Source organism: Eulemur rufifrons, chromosome 16 (assembly GCF_041146395.1).
Source record: "Eulemur rufifrons isolate Redbay chromosome 16, OSU_ERuf_1, whole genome shotgun sequence".
Lineage (NCBI taxonomy): Eukaryota > Metazoa > Chordata > Mammalia > Primates > Lemuridae > Eulemur > Eulemur rufifrons.
This window is the reverse complement of record NC_090998.1, coordinates 35,014,148-35,027,093: the sequence shown is the minus strand read 5'-3', so window position 1 is coordinate 35,027,093 and position 12,946 is coordinate 35,014,148. Positions and strand designations below refer to the sequence as shown.

At 37.2% G+C, this 12,946-nt stretch overlaps 1 protein-coding gene across 2 annotated transcripts in view; it reads left to right on the top strand.

Moving 5' to 3' along the window:
• NELL2 (neural EGFL like 2) overlaps nt 1-12,946 on the top strand; it is a 314,905-nt gene that overhangs the window by 48,264 nt on the left and 253,695 nt on the right. For both annotated transcript variants that reach the window (XM_069489903.1, XM_069489905.1), the window contains one exon: nt 3,251-3,401. In XM_069489903.1, the coding sequence (XP_069346004.1) occupies nt 3,251-3,401 (151 nt within the window). The remainder of the gene's footprint in view (nt 1-3,250; nt 3,402-12,946) is intronic.

Genomic DNA, 12,946 nt, shown 5'->3' with positions numbered 1-12,946 from the left:
TTTTGCTGGCCATGTTCATGCTGTGAGGTCCCTTCTTCTTTCAAGTCACCCTTCCCCTAGTGAGGGAGCAAAACAGGGAGATAATGGGCTAGAAGGAGAAATCGGACAGGGTAAGTGATCCTGTCCTAGATTGTGATGCTGCATAAGTGAGTAAACTTCAAGTCTAAGCTGGATGGAGGCCTCATAGCACACCACTTACCACCCTGGTAGGGTGGAGGATGGTTCTGCTTTGCAGATCTCCTTAAGGATTTCTTTAAACATTTCAGTGCAAATCACCCATTGGTGTTCACTTGGCCCTCATCGAAATGCCTGAAAAGCAGTGCAATCACTACTAGTTCTGTATGTCTGTTACTAGTCAAAGCCAAAAGAATCAATTTGATTTTGGAAAAGTAAGATGTCAAAATATGATATTAAAATATGATGTTTAAAATACATAAAATATAACATAAAAGTTAATGATTACTGAAGTTGCCAAACTTTTCAAGTGTTCTTTGTTTCCATTTTTTTCTTTCTTCAAGTAACCTTCCACATGGCCACCAGTGAAATTTTTCCAAAATGCAGATCAGTTTTTTTAATTGTTACCTTCACCTACAGTTTCCTTCACCATGTTTTCAACCACAGTGACTTACATTTTTACTGATACTCAAATAATATCATTCTTTTGGGTTCTTCTCCCTTTCACTTTAAGACCAATCTTTACATGCCATTGCATCTGAAAGTAAAACAAAATTAAGAAAACAAATGAAAATAATACAAACTCAACTCTTCCCCCAAATCTGACTCTAGAAACAATGGAGAATAATATAGAAATTTAATGAAAGTTTTCTATGCATACCAGACAACAAAACTGCCTAAAAATCTTTGAGCATCATTTTTCCAAAGTTCCACCTTGTAAGGTAGCTACCACACATTGCTAAATTCCTTTTCTCTTGCTGTAAGAGTTCAAGCTCGCTGGGACACATCCTTGGATGTCTCTGTGGGTCTGATCATTTGTGTATTCACTGTAGTCCTTTCTCTATTTCCCTCATTTACATCCCCATCTATCATCCTGCTCAGCAAGACAAAGGATGCTGCTCAAGCTCTCCTGCTTGAAAGAGGAGAAGCAGCATAATAAATATTTATAATTTAATTTTAATTTGCTTTTATCTACCTAATTAAAATGAAGTAATGAAGTTTGTGAATGATTCACTTCTGTGTAAGGTAGAGTGAATTAAAAGTTAACACTCGATGAAATCTTTCTCACAGACGGACAAGCTTCCTTCTGGAGCTAAGAGGAATTATACAAAATCCCTTCCACAGCCTGTCCTATCCCTGATAGAGCCTGGGAGGAACTACTACCTTGCCCATGGCAAAAGCTGCAGATTATTGTTATGCTTTTCGGTTGTGAATGTTGAGTGGGAATATGGACACTTCTTTTTGGCATTAAGAAAGTTTCTTTTTTTCTAAAAATTAAACAACTATCCTGAGCCTGACTCTGTTGTCCTGGATTAGGGACCCATTCCTGAACCAATTACCAGGGCAGGGATAGGTGATGCCCTGATTGGTCAGGGCTGTGTCACATGATGAATTCTAGCAGAAAAAGTCATGGTCATGGGTTAAAAGTGGGAGTGGGGAGTGGCAAATATGAGGTGTTTTTTTTTTTTTCCCCATGAGGGTAAGTTGATAACAGTGATGGAAACAGCAGGTGTCCATTACGTTGGCCTACAAGGTCCAGCCTCATCCAATCCAACTTTCCTTTCCCAACCCATCCAGCAATACATTTCAGCTATGTTGTACCCTTTCATACCTCTCTGCTTTTTCATAAGGTATTTCTATGACCAGAATATTCTTCCTTCCTTTCTTTACCTATTGAACTCCTGATCAAATGGCATCTATTTTATGAGGCTTCCCTCCAGATGCTGTTGGCTACTTTTCTCTCTGATCCATTAACACTTTGTACCTACCTCTATGACAGCATGTCTTTTGTTGTATTGGGTTAGTTGTCTTTTCTGCTATTACTTGAGTATCTCAAGGTCTTCTCCATGTCTTTGTATTCCCATTGATAGACACAGACGAGGTGATTATATTTTTATTCAGTAAATTTACGGGCCTAGACAGGTGGGAAATTTGGGGTTGATTTTCTAATCTGTTTCATCAAGGTTATGATTCTCAGTCAGGTTTCTGCTGTACCACTTCCCAGGGAATGTATGGAAATGTGTGGGAGTACTTTGGGTTATTGCAATGATCGGGGGCTGAGTGCCACTGGCATTCCTTGGGCAGGGACCCAGGGGTGCCAGATGTTTTGCGATGCAGGGAGCAGTCCTCCACAGGGAAGGATTGTCCTCTCCAAATGCCAGTTCTCTCATGGAGATCTACTTAGGCTGAAGCATAGAAAATAGGAGAATGATTTGGTCACAACATAAACTGCATTTCTGACTCCCATCAACCCTTTATGCACACTATGAATAGGAGAGCCTTTTGCTCAGTTAACAGATTACTTGAATGATAGGTTTTTGCTGTCCACTAAATCTATCTCTATTCCTATTTTCTCCATATCCTCTAGATCCTGAGGCTGGAGTACAAAACCATGTGGAAGTGCAGGGTAAAAGTTTTTCCTCTCCCATACAAACCTCCCTCGGCTAAACTTTCTCTTAGCCTGGGGAGGAGATGGAAATTAAGTTCTATGTATTTTTTTCACAAATATGATGAGATAATTTGGTCTTAATCCTTTATTCACTGCACAGAAGGCTGAGAGTGACTAATTTCAACAATCTTTTAAAAAAATCTATATAGCAAGCCTTCTGGCTAAAGACACCAATGTGGAGGGTGGCACATAGATTTAAATCCAGTTTTCTCTCATGAGGTGTCAGAAAACTAAATGGTCTAGCGTGGTTGTTTAGGTCCTATTCTAGGAAGTGCATATCTTTGTTCATTGTCGACACCAGTATGGCTATGGTATCTAGGATATAGGGAGTGTGTAAGGAGAAAACTTGGAAGCATACTTCTTCAAATAAGGTTCTTTAATTCTTTGCCTCAAAAGTGACATTTTTGAAAAAAGTTTCCTGAAACACAAGTTCAGCAATTCATGTGATTTCACTGTCCTGTGTTATATATAGCATAAAGTTTTGTTGAAAGAATTTACCAAGAGAGTCTAAAACTTGGTATTTATCAGTTATTACTGATAAAGTTTTTTGAAAGATGTTGCATGTAAAAGGCACCTTATAAAACCAAATTCTAGTCTATTCTTAGTGTGTGTTTATTTCTTTTTTAGATACTCCCAGAAGCATAAAAGCATCTGCTGCTACAGCTGAACAGTTTTTTCAGAAGCTGAGAAATAAACATGAATTTACAATTTTGGTCACCCTAAAACAGACCCACTTAAATTCAGGAGTTATTCTCTCAATCCACCACCTGGATCGCAGGTAAGTGTGCCTGCTGGAGTTTCCTGTATTTTCATTTTATATGCTTAAAAGAACATACTAAAGAGAAATGAACAAAAGCCAGATATGATATATATATAAGATTGGTTTAAAACAGAATGATTTTGCTACATTACACAAAATCACAAACGCAAGTAATTGAGAGAGGCCTAAAAGCGGAAGGAGCTGCTGCTTTTCAGGTTGCTAAGAGCACCCAGAAGTCATCATTCTGAAAACAAATTTATTAATTACTAAGTCCTTCAAGAGGTGTCTTTCTCAGTTTTGAAGCCAAAAATACTTCTTAATTTGTGAATAGTTATCGACAAAAATATTATATTCTATTTCTTTGCAAAATAGCCTGGGTTTAGAGTTTAATAGTCTTATAATTTTAATCACTGACAGATAACTTTTTTACCTCATAGTTTATAGCAGTTACAGCTGTATTCTTTGACATGTGTTGACTAAAAATGCTGTCTACTATCTTCTTGCTTCTCTCATATATAGAAGCATGATAGGAGAACTGGTGGGAGTAAGGAGGAGGAGGAGGTAGAAGGAAGAAGAAAGTCATTCATGACACTTGGCATATACATAAATTGCTGCTAAATAACACCAGATAGCTTCAAATGATTCCTTCCTGAAAGAATAACCACAGTTCTGACAATGAAAGTTTCTTCATGTTCATTTTGAATCCCTGCTCCACCACTTACTATCTGTGGTCCTTGGGCAAGTCACATAACCTCTCTGGGTCTCAATTTCCTCATCTGTACATGGGACTCATAGTGCCTATTTCACAGGTTGTGAAGGTGAAAGATATATATATATATACACATATATATATATATGTAAAGTGCTTCACATATATAAAAGCTTTAATGATCCTGTCCAGGTGTGGGCATGAACTTTTTTATTTGGTTTCTCTTATTGGAGATGAGGCAGCCTAGGACTTTGCAAGTCTTTACTAAATACTAAAGGGCAAACACAAGCAAATGTATGTGGAGAACAAAATATAGCACGTCTCACTTAGAGAGGAGGGTTCCTAGGGACACTGTGTCTGGCTTGCTCTCAGGGTTTGAAAGCCCCATTTTGTTCCATCTTTAGCTCCAAAGGATAACTTCCCAGGCCCCTCACTTGGTCTTCTTTCTTTCCAGCTTCTGGCCTGTGTTTGAGGGGAGGGCGCCATCCTAATGCTCACTCAGTAACTGGCAGAGCAGAGCGAGAAAGGAAACTGTTCCATCTCCAAGGGTTCACTGGGCCTTTTTCCCTTGGTATGTTTCTGTTCCCAGGCACAGGCCTCATGTTCAGGTGATTGAGATCAGGTGAGCTCCTCGCTTACAGCAGCGTGCCTCTCACCACGTCATTTGAACTTTTAGGTAAAACGAGTCATATATAATAAAGAAAGATTGTTTCTTCACAGAGCAACTTGATTTATTGCTGATTATCTCTACTTAGCAGGAAAATTTCCCTTTTATTTTGTGAGCTAGATTTTTCTTTCCTGTAACTTTCTTCCATTGCCCTCTTTGTAGAGACGTGGAACCCGCCCAGCTTTCTTCCAGATTACATCCTGTACATACATATGCGACGGCCACTGCCACATCCTCTCTTACTGCTTTTGTCTCTGGACTAACCCATGCTGCATGCTCCATCTGCTCCACTGGAGGCTGGATGGTTAGCACTTCACTAGATCTACTGCCCTCATCTATATGAGTGACAGTGGTCACTGTGTGCATCGGTCCCCAAGGTTCAACACATTAACTGTACACACTCTGACCATCACAGAATCTTTGTACTCTGCAAACTTTCCATCTAATACTTATTAAATAGTTCAATATTGTTTTAGCACCTGAAACATTATAGAGATATAGACAGCTGAAATATCTGACCTTCATCAGGTGACTTGCTGTCAGGTAGATCCTTTCTCACTCTTCTTATGAAGTAGATTTGTTAAGGTAGCAGGTATAGCTTTAGATTGACTTATTTCAATTAAATATAATATTTGGTTTTTTTTTAACTTGTTATAGCAATGTATTTTCATCGTAGAAAATTTGGGAAACCGACAATTGTAAAGAAACAGGAAAATGCATACAAATCATATTACCAAAAGACTAGTGCTGAAGTTCTGTCATATTTTAATACAGTCCTTTTTTTTGTCTGTGTATGTGGATATGCCATATTTTGTTTGAGGAACCTCTTACTTTTGGATATTTAACTCATTTCCTTTTTTAACTTTAATAAATAACACCATGATGAATACACTTATACATAAATCTTTGTGTTCAGTTTTTATGCCTTCTAGTTATACTTTTTACATTTAATATTAATTCTGCGATTTCTTTTTACGTATTCATTCTGCTTGTATCATCTATAAATTGGATAACATTTACCTACACAATACCATATTCGGGATATAGTATATCTTTCCACAATGTGAAAAATCATTTAGATTTGTAAGGTACTTTTCATTTGCCGAGTAAGCTGTTATTAAAGGCTTACTATGTGCCAGACATCGTGCTCAGTGTATTCCATGTTATTAGTTCATTTATCCTCAGTATTCAATAGTGGAAAGAGAGTGCAGACCTGGACATGAAGGCGGGCGTTCCAGTCATAGCTCTGCCACTTACTGGCTTTGTGACCTTGTGCAAATTACTTCCCTCTTCTGCACCTCAGGATTCCCCATCTGCAAATCCATGCAAAGTGCTTGAAAACAGTAGCTAAAAAAAATCCACAAACATCCCACAATAATACAAGGTCAGACTGTCATTTCCATTTTACAGATGAGAAAAAAAGCTTTAGAGATGAGTTGTTAGAGCTTCCACAGGAGTAAGCAGGAGTAGATATGAGTATAGAGCCCGCCTGTTGAACCTTGGTGCTATGCTGTCTCTCAGTGACTACGGGAGATCGCAAGATGAGGTTCTCTTCTGCCCATTTTTTTTTTTTTTTTTTTGCAGCATCACTTAGCTGGTTAGTAACAGTAGCAGGACCCAAACCCACTTCTTCTATTTATTGATTCTGGTATTTTTATCAGTGCACTGTGACATAACCTCACCTCTTATCACCTCGACAGATCTTGTGTCATGGCTTATATTGTTTTTTTTTCCTGTTATGGTTGCTAAAACTAACTTTCTTTAGTTATCTTGCTTTTTTCTCACCCATCTCTTTAGTTTCATCATTTCCTGAACATTTATTTATTTTCTGCTTTCTTTCACAAAAAAATTTAAGGTGGTTTATAGAGATACCAATGGGACAATAAGATAAAATAAAATGAAACATGCAAATCAGGGCAGAGAGAAAAATAGAAATCTAGTTAAGTAATCAAGAGAATGCATGAGGAGGGGCAAGATGGCTGATGAGAAAAACTACCAGCCAGTGTGCCTCTGCAAAAAAAGATAGATTTTAGAAGAAAGTGAAACAAAAATAAACAGGCAGGCAAACATAGATCGAATGAGGATCAGAAGGAAGGGTGCCTGAAACTACAGGAGACTCCAAGGGAAGAAGTTGAGGAGGAGAACTAGAAGGAGAAAGGCCCCCTGAGAGACTTGGAGACCAGTGACACGGGTAGGTGGAGCAGTTAAATTTCCCCTCCCTTGCATCGTGGACTGCTGGTGGGCTCCTGAGCAGTTGGAGAGATGTGCTAACACCAGCCTAGAGACACAAGTTATCAAAATCAGCGTGACACAACTAAAGCATTCCTGAGAGGAAAATTTGTATCTATAAATGCCTACATCCAAAAGACAGAAAGATCACAAATAAACAATCTAATGAATCATCTCAAAGAACTGGAAAAGGATGAGCAAACTGACCCAAAACCCAGCAGAAGAAAAGAAATAACAAAGATCAGAGCAGAAGTAAATGAAATTGATCATAAAAAAACCATACAGAAGATTAATAAAACAAAAAGTTGGTTCTTTGAAAAAATAAACAAAATAGACATACCTCTTGCTAGATTAATGAGAAGCAGAAAAGAAAGGACTCTAATAAGCTCCACCAGGAATGAAAAAGGAGAAATTACAACTGATGCTACAGAAATACAAAATATCGTCTATGAATACTATAAAAACCTCTATGCACATAAACTAGAAAATGAGGAGGAAATGGACAAATTCTAAGAAGCACATAGCCTCCCTAGGCTCAATCAGGAAGAAATAGAATTCCTGAATAGACTAATATCAAGTACCGAAATTGAAGCAGCAATAAAAAATCTTCCTAAAAAGAAAAATCCTGGACCAGAGGGTTTCACAGTTGAATTTTACCAGACTTACAAAGAAGAGCTGGTGCCTATCCTACAGAAATTATTCCACAGCAAATGGGAAATGATGTTTAGGCAGAGTAATAAATAGAAATTAACTGATAATTTTCTTTATCTACTCATGAATTGATGGGCATTCAGGTTTATTCCATATCTTTATGATTGTGCTGCAATAAACATCCAAGTACAGCTATCTTTCTGATAAAATGACTTCTTTTCCTTTGGGTGAATACCGGGTAATTGGATTGCTGGATGGGATGGTAGGTCTACATTTATTCTTTAAGGAATTTCCATGCTGTTTTCTATAGAGGTTGTACTAATTTGCAGTCATTCTCACTAAAAAGTGGGAGCTAAATGATGGATACACAGGGGCACAGAGAGATGTAAAGACATTGGAAACCAAGAAGTGGGGAGAGTGAAAGGGAGGTGAGGGATAAAAACTTACTTGTTGGGTGTAATGATCACTATTCTGGTGACAAGCACACTAAAATCCCTAACTTCAGTATTAAATTATTCAATGTATCCATTAACAAAAACATTTATACCCCTTTAATATTTTGAAAAAAAAATTAACTGATCACTGGGAACTAATGAGAGTTAATCTGAAGAATAGACAGGGAAGAGTGTTTGAAGCAAAGAAAATAGTGCTCTGAAGCCCCTTGGCAGGAAAGAAAGGCACATTTAAGAAATCCATAGATTAAGTTTGTTCGGGCCCAAAGAGTAAAGGAGAGGCTACATCAGGGTGAGTCTGGTGAACCAGGCAGGGACCAGATCCTGTAGGGTTTGAGGCCAGGTTAAGCATTTTGACCTTATCCTAGTAGACAATGGGAAACATTTGCAGAATTTTCAGAAGAAAAGTGATTGATCATATTTGCCTTTAAAAATTTCTCTCTGGCTCCTGGCAATGTGTTGTAAGCAGGCAAGAGTGGACATGGAAAGATGGGCTAGGGGCTATTCCAGCAGTCTGGTTGAGAGATGAGGGTAGCTTAGAGAAGGGAACTAGCTATGAAGAAATGGACAGATTCAAAGGTTGTGTAAGTGGTTCAAAAATAAAAGCCTAGAAGACCGTGGGAGTCGGGGTTGGGGGTGGTGCTGTGGTACTTCCTCTGAGCGCACGTTCTTGTCTACCTGATTGCAAGCACAAGAGAAAGAACTTGAGCTCTCTGCCTGTGAACTTAGGCTCTCTGAGTTAGACCACAGAGTGTCTGCTGGAGAATAAACACTAAATAAATGTTATTGTTTTTAGGAATGATGTGAGACTGTTTCTCTCTTCCTTATATCACTTCCTGACTCCAGTCTTATGTCCATTTGGGCTAATTGCAGTGAGCACCTGGCTGTCACACAGCCTGCTCTGAAGCCTAATTAGGGAAAAGGTAGGAAGTGGGACTGTGGGAATGGCAGCTCCAGCACTGGTGGCAGTGGGGTAAAGTGATATCCTTCAGTAGGAGTACAGGTACCGGGCATGTGGCCAGTCTGCTGACCAGCCCTGTGTCAGCCTTTTCCTTTTTTTTCTGTTTGTCCCAATCCTGCTCATACTTTCAGAACTCTGCTCCTATCTCCATGAAGCGTTCACTGATTTTTCCAGTTTACATTAATTTTTTTCCTTTATTAGGTTCTAATGCATTTTGAGAATTTTTGCCACTCCTTTTGGCATTGTAACATATGTCTTACATTATTATTTAAATGTTTGATGAATATACCTATGTATTAAGTATATAACATTAAAAACTGAGTCATTAAAACCTCATTTTACTGAATTTCATACAATTGTAGCAAATACAAATTGTTAAAATTTAACTTCTTTTTTTGAATTGGTAATACATCCTATGGTTCAAAATTTAAAAGATACAACAGGATTTAGAGGAAAAAAAATGCCTACTTCCATCCCTGTCCCTTTATGCTCAATTGCTATCTCTGGGGATGACCATTATTATCATTAAGGCATTTTGAAAACAAGAAAAGTATAAAGAAGAAAATGCAGCTCATCCAATCAGTGGTATGCTGGAGCCAGCTTGCCTACTAGCTTACAAGAGTTGAAACTTTGTGAACCAGTAGACATTACTTTAGTAGCTTCACATAGGCCACGATGTGAGTAAATTATACCGTGGAAATCGGCAAATACTACAAAGCAGGGATTTTAAGAAACACACCTCTTTTTCAATGAGCCTTTTTTTCCCATATTTTTCTTCTACTATCTCCCATGTACAAATGGATAAATGAACCAATATCTTAGCATTATTTCTCTAGAAAACAGAGAGTCAATTGTTAAACATTTACCAGCATGCTACTGCCTATATTCCTGCCATCTAGAGATAACCACCATTAACGCTCTGAGGTGCAGCTTTCTGATTCTTTTCTTATGTGAACTTGTGTGTTGGTGTAAAATATTTACATAGATGACAGCAATTTTTGATTAGATTTTAAGTTTTTCTGCTGTCTAGGATTGTACATTAAACTCGTACATTCCATCTGTCAAGCTGTCATATGCCGTTAGATGCTGAATAAATATTTGGTGGATGATGAAATGAGTGAACGATGAAGAGAAACATCATCATGAATACACAAGGAATCATAAATGGCATCACAAAATTTTCATCAGGCTAGGACAATAGGATTTGGAGAATGCTCGAATTGCTATATTGATGCAGGTTGCCTAATCTATCTTGAAATGTCATTAACTCTAGCATGGGGAATTTACTAACTGGCAGCTACTGCCTGGAAACAGCTATAAATCAAGTTCTTAGAGAATAATGACAACTGTAATGACCTATGTAGCAACATCTTAGCCGCTGTGCTGGATACCTAATCACACAGCTTTGTTGATTTGGACACATGAGACTAATGGGCATGGTCTGGATTCCGGGGTATCAGAAGTAGGAAGGGCAGACTATCACAGCGTCTCGAAATTGGAAGTGGGCTTCAGTCATACCTTGTCACCGAAACACAGCTTCAAACAAAGTGGTGTAATTATGAAACTACTGAGAACCTCATCAGCAGTGCCCTGGTGTGCTGTGAGCAAAACCTCATTTAGCCTCCCAACCTGAGATGCTGGTTTCAGATGGTGTTCTTTAAGTAGAGGCTAATATTAAAAATTAAACCACAAACTTCATGCGAGCACAGTGTACAAACATTGTTGGCTCTTCAGCCATTTCTGTAGATGTTAACCATCATCAGCATTACCTAAAAACAACAGACAATAATATATGGCACTTGTTGGAAAGAATTAAGACACTCAGGCTGATCAACAAAGTCCTCTAATCATGGTTTTCTGACTATAGTGTTTGGAAGGGGAAAGAATAGAGAATAGAGAAATATTTTTACGATATTGATTCATGTATCTATTTGTACAGGAAGCATAGAAGAAGAGAAATATGAAAAAAGTAAAGGCTCATTGAAAAGCAATCTTCCATGTTTTACAAAACTGCAGTTTTCTCAGGATAAATAAAATTCTTTTGTTATTCCTTAGTGTAGATTTGGTACAGTTGCCTAGATTGTGTTCTGTAGTTTATAATATTTCTTCTTTATTTAAAATAATCTTGGGCTTTAGATAAATTGGTTTTCATAGGGTTATTAGAAATTTTCTTGGTACCTAAGCATAATTTATGCTTCCAATTTGAATGCTTTGCAAATAGCATACATGGAAATAATTTGTGGCAATAACTTTGCAAATAAATACAAAACTGTCTTGTAATTTGCCGTCATCTTTTACATTAATAAACTTGAGGTGAAATAAATGAGATTTTTTTTCTACTCTCTTAATATTAATTATACATTCTGGGTGAGTAAGAATGTATTTATGTATGAGGTTGATAAAAATGTATCTTCATATTTGTGAGTGCTTGTCATGTATTAAGCCATTTCTCTTTCTTGACATTAGTAAATAAAAATTAAACTTGCTGGCCATATTTGCTTGGCTTAATGGTTCTGAAGTAAAAGATGACTTTGTTTATTATGGATGAAATTAACAGACTGACATAAAAGCTACCACACTCTTTACTTTTTGGTTGCACGTTAATAAATAACATTAAAAATCATAGGAGTTATAAATTAAAATTTCAAACTCCAAGTTCTATGTAATTAAAAAACCTGAGATTTCATTCTATTGAAGTATTTCTGTATCATTATTTGTCTCTAACAAAATTGCATCTCTAATGAATATTTTAATATTAATACCTTCCTTATTATTAGGAAAGTTGCAATATATAGTCTAATGTGGCTAAGTGTGAATATATCACTACCAAGCAGGCATGGTCAGGTGCTCATCGAAGAAACTGAATTAAAGTTAAGACTCAGCAAGCAAATGAGACTTCTCATAATTCTTATGTGTACCAAATTTGTATATTGGTGGAGCAATGGACAGAAATACACATTTTAACATAGAGAGGTTTTCTCATGGAGCACAAATCTTGCTTTCATGCTAAAGAAGTGAGACATTTTTTTTCCTTCTTGTCAGCAGGCCAGTCTTTTTGCAGAACCAAAGAATAAGTCAATTGGCTGCTGCTGCTACAACCCACAGACTAAGCTACCCATATCCACTCCCTAAATTGGGGTATTTACCTCCCTAAATGGGATGCAGAGAAGCAGGGGTATTTCCAGACCACCATCTTATTTTGACTATATCCAGTTATCAGGCCCTAAATAGCTGAGGCCATTACAAGACCCTTCCACTGCAGCCATCTCGTAGCCTCCTTGCCTCTACTGTCTTCCCTCCAGATGGACGGAACACAGGTATCATGACCAGAATAGGCAACTGTTACTGCGGAGCAAGACTCCTGTGTTTTAGGAAACCGTCTTGGTGTTCCTGCTTGAATATTTTCATACTACCTATTTCTGTGTTGCCATATCATTTCTTTTTAAATGGTAGTTAGGTGAATTGTTCATCAGAAATAATTGGCCCATGTGGCTTTTAATGATAACTTTACTATTTTTTTTTTAAAGGACTTTTTTGGGCATTAAAAAATATTTCTAATAATTTAAAAATTTTCTAAATACTTTTTGTTCACTTAAGAATGGAAAGTTTGAGATTGGTATTTAGTTTTTTTCTTTTACTTTGCTAAGGACTTGTGACTCTGTTATTTTCCTTTTTGCCGTTTTTGAAAATGTTGACATGTCTAAATTTTAGGGGCCTATAGCTCTTCCTGATTTTATTGACTTCATAAGCTTATAATGACCCAGTAATTTACTATCTAATACCATGTTTCATATAGAAATTGTTTATGAATTGAGATTTTTTTAGTCATTAGTTCAGAATTTTTTTTTTTTTTGGTAGAAAGAGCAAATCCATCAAATGTACAAATTCCTATTA